The sequence below is a fragment of the Eupeodes corollae genome, chromosome 1, assembly GCF_945859685.1.
Source record: "Eupeodes corollae chromosome 1, idEupCoro1.1, whole genome shotgun sequence".
Taxonomy (NCBI): domain Eukaryota; kingdom Metazoa; phylum Arthropoda; class Insecta; order Diptera; family Syrphidae; genus Eupeodes; species Eupeodes corollae.
In genome coordinates, this window is record NC_079147.1 from 230698247 (window position 1) to 230706470 (window position 8224).

Consider the following 8224-nt stretch of genomic DNA (forward strand, 5'->3'; position numbering starts at 1 on the left):
GAAAGATGAGTCAATCCATTTCTATACAGATGGGTCAAATACCAAAGAAAGGGTTGGTGGAGGTGTGTACTCTGAATGACTGAAATTTAGTCTCTTATTCCTCCTTCATAATTATTGTAGCGTGTTCCAGGTAGAACTTTTGGTGATAAAGGAAGTCTTGTCATGGCTTAAAGAAAACGTGATATCAACATCTGATATCCGTATTTTCTCAGATAGTCAGGCCGGTATAAAATCTCTGGACTTTGTCTCTACAAACTCTATAACAGTTCATAACTGTCGATTATCTCTAATAGAGATGGCACAAAAGTTTAATATTCACCTTTGCTGGGTGCCGGGCCATAGAGACATTCCAGGTAACTGTAAGACAGAAGAACTCGCCAGGAACGGTACAGTACAGCCCATCCTACCACGTTTTGCAAGTACTGGCATAACAATCGCTACTTGTAAACTGTTGTTAATGTAAGACGCTGTGAGGAGGGCAGGCACTAGGTGGAATAACATTACCACGTGTCAAGTCACAAAACAGATCTGGCCAACACTGGATTTAAAACGTTCAAGGTGCTTGCTCTCTCTAAGCAGATCGCATATAAGCTCAATAATATGTGTCATAACCGGACATTGTCTAATAGGAAAGCACGTCACGAGACTAGACGTATTTTCAAATAACTTTTGCAGAAGCTGTATGGACGAGGAAGAGGAAGAAACAGTTCTTCATCTTCTCTGCACATGCCCTGCTCTGGCTTGAAAACGCAAAAACTACCTAGGAGAATTCTTCTTTAACGATCTAAACCATATCAATATAATCAGCTTCTCACGTTTCGTAAGAGACTCAAACTTGTTTCCATCTTGGACAGCCACTTTAACCTAACCTAAATTAACCATGTTTATATTCCCAGCCTTGATAAAGTTAAGCATTTTTTGATAATGATTATTATCAGATTGTTTTAGTATTTGGTCTGGATTTATTGTTCTTGCAGCAAGTAGACAGATTTTTGTACGTACAAACTTAAAATCGAGAAAGCTTTTTAAAATCCTTTTATTATGTCTCAAATCTTGAAAGCCGTACAATTTCAATTGATGTGACAAAAAATATTGTTATAAAATCCAATGATGTCAAATAAATTATGCGGGCAACGATTTTCTGCCCCAGATTAATTTGTCTTTAACAGATAATATTTTAAGTGTCCCTCAATGGATTAGTGGAGATATGTGCAGAACTTATTGAAAATATAAAGAGTGTCCAGACAAATAAATTAAAGCTCCACCCAAAAAGTTTATTTATATTTAATTTTAAGGTTGAAAATGTTTCTCCATACATATAAAAAAGTATTTCTTGAAGCAGGCGAGAACGACGTTTTCTTAAAAAGTAACAAGCTTAAAACCACCGTAATTTGGTATATTGGTTTGTCCAATTAAGTAATTTGCCTTATATACAATTTACTACTCTACTTTCCGCACCAAATTTGTGAGATAAATTTATCTACTATGAACACACTCTTACATTCAAGTGAAATTAAAAGAAGTTTTTGAGAATAACTGGTTAAGTTAAGGAAAATTTTCACATGCCATATAATGCAGAAAATTAGAGGGATCCAGATATATGCCGAAACCCGAAAGTGAGAGAGAATGCACTTAAATTTTATACTAATATTACTTCTAACGTCGTATAAATTACTTTTTGACAATACAATGTTAACGCACACCTGAATGAATTTAAACTCTTTGAAATTCCGAAAAGTACCTCACAGTTAAGAGAAAATTTAAATAAAATTCTTAAAAAAGTGTGTCAAAACGTAAAAATGTAAAAAATACTCGTAACATTTTAGCAACACTGTCGCAAACAAAGATGCTATAATAAAAGTGATTATGTGTGTTTACACTTTATAATATTGACTTCAGCATTTCTCCAATTACCTATAATCAAGAATTGAATATCTTTACATGGAGGGATTTTCTTTCTATCCACAAAAATTAATTTTACTAAATGCAATTGACATAATATACATGGACTGCTAGTAGCCAACTTCACGATGGTTCTACTTTTAACGGACCAAACACTAGCGCAAAGAGGGCTATATGGAAAAATTGTGTACCATTTATGACACTTCACATTGGAGATTCTTTCTTTTTTTCTACATAATTTTCTTTTTTAATTAGCCTCGGTTTAATTAGCCTCGACTGGTAGTTTCACATAGATACCTATACCCGGCAGTTCCGTTGCGGTAATTAAACGTGGTTAGAAGTTGTGTGGTTTTTTTTTACATACGAAAGTGATTTGAAGTATTCACTGTGAATGGGAATTTAGAATGTTTTATTTTGAAAAATAAACATAAATTCAACAAAATACTCACAGCGCATAGCCCTCTTCTGCTTCATATTGCACGAACTGTCAAAATTTTTCAATAACATAAAAAAAATGGCATCGTTTGTCTTTAACAAAGTATACTAGATGTCAATACTTTCTATATCAGAAAAAGCTTATCTCAACTATATAAAAACAGATGTCGCTAAACATTCCATAACTTTTTTTGCCACTGTGCCTGGAAGGGCTAGTGTAGCTAATTTGAAGTGTAATCATTTTTATTCAAATTTTGTATTGAAAATTCACACCACTAGCAGTCCATGTATAGTATGTCTATGGCAGTATCACTTTTGTTTTGTAGAACTGAAATGATACCTACGTGTAAATAAACCATAAAAATATAAAAACGTCTCTTTTTTTTGTTTAATTGTGAATCAAACTTAAATCATCCGTTTCTAAATCTGACTCAGCCTATTTGTTTTTTCTTATCTTTTTACTGCAGGGTTGCCATATCGCCCGAAAAATCACAAAGGCCTTCATACTTTTTCAGAAATAAAAAATTAAATATCGTACCCTTAGAATCAAATTGTCCTAACTCAAAAATTGCAACTTGTGGGAAATGAGCAAAAGCCTTCAAGAAAGTGTAGTTTTGATTGTTTTATTTTTTTTATCGATTTTTTTCTTAAAATAAAGTGGGTTTATTTGAAAAGGTTTATATTAATAGTTTTTTTACTTAATTTCAATTTTCTAAGGGTGCGATATGTACATGGCGCAACAACTCGTAGAGAACCAGGGCTTTGTGACTTACAACTAGTAATGCCAGGGTTGGGGGGTACTTTACATGACAAAAATTACTCTTGACGGATTCGTGAATTCTTTAGAAGAGTCAGTGCCCTTGGAATATATTCAAGGTGCCACACTCAAAGATTGAATCCAAGGAATCTAGCATGACCGGTGAACATTTCAGTTTGCGATATTCAAAATTTTCGTTCGCTTAGGGAGGGGTACAACGGAAAAAGCTCACAATTGTCAACTGACTTATCAGTGACAGATGGTAATTTTAAGGAGTTTAGATTTCAAATAAAAAAAAAACAATTTCACTTTGGTGAACCCCAAGTTTAAGAGCTTAGTACCCTCACTTTACTGTAAGCCAATGCAATCGCAGAAAGAGCTTCCGTTTGTTCAAAGTCGTTCAAACCTTAAAGTTCAATTTTTGGATTCTCTTATGCGGATTTAACTTTTAATCAACACTTAAAATGCTCAAAGACGACACTTTAAATATGCACTAGAAAGTTACCAATTAGGAATGAAACATTTCCTAACAATCAATTGATTGACAAAATGTTTAAGTGCAATAGTTTTGTTGTTTTTTCTTTCATAAAAGAATATGGCAAGCCTGTTTTACTGTCGACTTTGTTTTCTTACTCTTTCACTCTTTATTCACTTCACACTTTCACAGTTACTTTATTCGATTCCGTTCCGAATCCGAAGCTCAGACTACGACGAGACGACAAACGAACGTAGCACAACGAAGTTGTCATCATTTGGTTTTTTTCTGAAAACTGAGAAATTTAATTATACCACAATCCGCAGAAGGTTATTTGTTTTTAGGCTGTGCGGCCAAAGAAATACGATTTATAAAATTTTCAATCGGCAAAAAGAATCTGCTGCTATTCCAAAAAGTTATTGGTCTAAAAGTTGGTGAGTTTTTCATAAGCTGTGCATTTTTATAAAGAAAACAAGTCTTATATTCCATTTCTTTCCATAGATCAAAGTTTTCCTAATACATATATTCAACACCTATAGCTATAGCTATACTAATGCTTTGGCTGCAATAACATTGTCCAGCTATTAATAATTTCAATCCAGTCAACCACAAAATAAACGCTGAAGTACTGATAAGAACAAAGAAAAACAAGCGACTTAGTTCGCTCAGTCTATAAAGTTTTCTTTGTGCCTTATTGATGGCATAATCTTCAATATATACGCGAATATATATTTATATAGAGGTATTTTAGAAACGCAATAATGAAGTCCCAACAATTTGCACTCTTGCTCATTGTAATTGGATCGGTTTGTGTGACCAGCGCCCTGCAAAGTTCATCAAATGATGTTAATCAATGTACTAGGGGTCCAGCGCATTGGTGTCAGAACATCAGCACTGCAAAACAATGCAATGCTATGAGACATTGCATTCAGACGGTATGGGAGATGCAGGATGTCCCCGAAGATAATGATTCAATTTGCCAGATTTGCTTGGACATGGTTAAGCAAGCCCGTGACCAGCTGCAAAGCAACGAAACTCAAAACGATTTGAAGGCAGTATTCGAGGGCTCATGTCGGCTTATGTTGATCAAGCCAATTGAAAGGGAATGCATCAAACTAGCCGATGACTTCATTCCAGAACTTATTGAAGCATTAGCTTCCCAAATGAACCCTCAAGTTGTTTGTTCAGTTGCTGGACTTTGTAACAATGCCAATATCGACAAGATGTTGTTGGACTCAGCCAATGCAGTGAAAACTTTAGCTCCTGCAATTGCTACAACACCAGAACTTGCACCGACGACAACACAAAGACCAGATAACTACAAACAACGCGCTTTGTCATGTGAAGAATGCGGATATGTATCATCGATTATTTCCACGAAATTCAAAATCACCAGCCGCGATGATATTCTGGAATCACTTTTGAATTGGTGCGGACATGCTGGATCCTTTTCAGACGCTTGTGCGAATATAGTGCTAACTTATTTCAAGACATTTTACGAGTATTTGGGTGAAAATTTCGATGCCAACGGAATTTGCCATCTTTCTGGCACGTGTGTTGCAAAATACCATCAGCACCCAGAAGATGTCCACATTCAGAATTGGTCGAGTGTAGGTGTTTTATCCTCAAAGGACGACATTCCATGCGAGCTATGCCAACAGTTGGTGCATCATCTTCAAGAAGTTCTTACCGCAAACACGACCGAACTTGAATTCAAGCAAGTAATGGAAGGTCTTTGCAAGCAAACTAAAGGTTTCAAGGCAGAGTGCCTCAGCATTGTCGACCAATACTACGATCAAATTTACCACATGCTTGTTACTAACTTGGATGCAAACGGTGCATGTTTCCTGATTGGAGTCTGTCCCAAAGGAAGTGCAGGTGGGTTCTTAAGCCAGAAAAGCCTTATGCCCCTAATTCCATACATCGAACCAGCCAAAATCAATGTTAAAATCTCCAAAATTGATAAAAGCAACTACCCAGTTTACACCAAAGAAGAGGTCAATTCTATGCAGCTTCCAATTGAACTGACGGTACAAAAAATTCCAACCAACCAAGTACAAGGAAATGCCGAACTATGTACCATGTGTGAGTACTTTATGCACTTCCTCCAAGAGACCTTAGCTACACCAGCAACCGATGAGAAGATCAAAGACGCCGTTGTCCATTTATGTGATAGGTTCCCAACTTCGGTTCGTGGAAACTGTCACAACTTCGTGGAAATGTATGGAGATGCCGTGATTGCTTTAATGATTCAAGGATTTGATCCTCGTGAAATTTGTCCACGATTTGATTTGTGTCCCAAAAAATCAGAAACCAATCCCGCCCTCAGTACTCCGACACAACAACCACAGGTCGAAACTAACAAATCGACATGTCCATTGTGCCTTTTTGCAGTCCAACAAGCTCAAGAACTTATAAGGGACAACAAGTCCAAGCAAAATATTAAAACAGTTTTGGACAACCTGTGCAGCCATTTATCCGGAAAGGTCAAGAATGAATGCGTGGACTTCGTTGAAACCTACTCAAACGAATTAGTTGACATGCTTATAACTGACTTCACGCCACAACAGATTTGCGTGTACATCAAACTTTGTACGTCAGATACTAAATCATTGGATTGGGCGAACATCAATATTGCCGACGAGGAACTGATTGATGATCTTTTTAGCAAAGAGGATTTATCTAGTGAAATTGAAGGCGAAAACACCTTCAGCCCGGAATGCCTTTTATGTGAAAAGGTTATATCTGAAGCTGAAAAGAAAATGGGTCCTGCCAAGACTAAAGATGAAATCGAAAAAGAGCTCTATAAAGCATGCGGCAAGTTGAAGAAGTTAGCCGATAAATGCCATAAGTACATAGATGAATATGGAGACAAAATAGCCGCGCTTATTTTAATGGAAATGACTCCTAAACAAATTTGCAAGGAACTTGGCTATTGCTCATGGAAAGATATGGCCTCCGAAGAGGTTCAAAACCAATCGAATACTAAAACCACCACTGACGATAGTAAAGTTGATCCTTCACAATGTGTATTTTGTGAGTTTGCAATAAAGAAACTGGAAGATCGTTTAAAGGACAAGAAGACCGAAGATGAAATTAAACACGAAGTGGAAAATATATGCAAGATAATGCCTAAAAGCTTGACTGCTAACTGTGATCAGTTTATCGAAAAGTACGGAGATCTCGTTATTGCCTTGCTGCAAACTGTTCCGCCAAAAGAAATTTGTCAACAATTAGAGTTATGCCCAAAAACATTGTCTAATCAAAAGAGTTCACCTTCAGTAGTTGCTGATCCACCGTGTATACTCTGTGAATTAATAATAGATCAACTGGAAAAAATGCTGAAAGACAATGAAACCACAAATGATATAAAGCATGCATTAGAAACAGTTTGTGTTATATTGCCCGACAGTATCGAGACTGATTGCAATGAATTTATTGAAAAGTACGGAGACCTTATTGTATCCTTGATGCGATCTTTGCCGCCAAAAGCAGTTTGCGAGAACATGCTGCTATGCTCACAAAACTCTTTGAGTAAACTTGCAGCCAAATCCGCTGGTCCTGAACCGTGTGTTTTTTGTGAAGTCATAACTAAAGAATTACAAAATCAGCTCAAGGACAAAAACACCACCGAGGAAATTGAGCATGTAATAGAAAACATTTGCAAGGTAATGCCCAAAAGCCTAACTACTAAGTGTGACAAGTTTATTGAGGAATACGGAAATGTCATAATTGCCTTGGCTCAGAGTGTACCACCAAAAGAAATCTGTCAAAATCTAGGTTTGTGCCCAGCTGGTGCTGGTTTTGGTGTTGGTGTCAAAAGACAACTAAATGAGCAGGTGATTGAATGTGGAGTTTGTCATGGAGCATCAATTCGCCTCGGGACTTACATCAATGAAAAACAGGGTAAGCTTTACAAATCCCAAAATATGATTGAAACCGTGTGCAATGATTTGCCCGCAAAATACTACAAAAAGTGTTCGGAGCTTTTGAAATACTATGGCGAAAGTATGAAAAACTTAATGAAACGTAAAACTCAGCCTAGCAAAGTATGTGCTAAGATTGGTAAATGTTTTGAGGACGAAAATTCGGGACTCTCATATGTTAAACTTCTTTAAATTGCATAGTCGGTGCGGGAGGTGATGAACACAATCCCTTCCGATCACCTTTCCGTGATGTGAGCGAGCTGTTGAATGAATAACTAGAAAACAACAAAAGCGAATGAAACGTTATCTTTATAAATACATTTATAAGTTTTTCTCAGTTGCGAGTGTTATTACTTAAACCTTCATTTTATTTTTCTCTTCTTTTTCACCTTTATAAAGGATTTTTAATAAATAATCTTCTGAAAATATTTTAAATAATTTGTGTAAAAAAAAATATCAATTTGTAAATAAATAGTACACAAGTTGAGTTGTATAGGTTGTTGTTTTATTTATTTCCTTGTGTAAGGAAATTACTATTTTGTCTAGAAGCAATTGGCAATTGAATGGAAGGTTATTAGCTTGGAATCGAAAAAGAAAGTGTTTTTAGGTGTCTGTTTCTGTCTTAATACTTCAACTGGTGGCTCCTGAGCTTATTCCTGTGATTGTTTTTCTCAATTAAGTTAGTTTCCGAATGATGTTTTTTTTTGCTTTTCGTTGCTGGCCTGCATG

General features: G+C 36.2%; 1 protein-coding gene across 1 annotated transcript; it reads left to right on the forward strand.

Annotated features, from left to right (window-relative positions):
• The first annotated feature begins 3788 nt into the window (after window positions 1-3788).
• LOC129954113 (uncharacterized) lies at window positions 3789-7988 on the forward strand. Its single transcript, XM_056067800.1, has 2 exons — window positions 3789-4003; window positions 4071-7988. The coding sequence occupies exon 2, from the start codon at window positions 4331-4333 to the stop codon at window positions 7685-7687; it is 3357 nt and encodes a 1118-aa protein (XP_055923775.1). The 5' UTR covers window positions 3789-4003; window positions 4071-4330; the 3' UTR covers window positions 7688-7988.
• Window positions 7989-8224: the final 236 nt, after the last annotated feature.

What these genes read in the sequence shown, in the direction of transcription:
- LOC129954113 (XM_056067800.1), top strand. Translation starts at nt 4,331, where the DNA reads ATGAAGTCCCAACAATTTGCACTCTTGCTCATTGTAATTGGATCGGTT.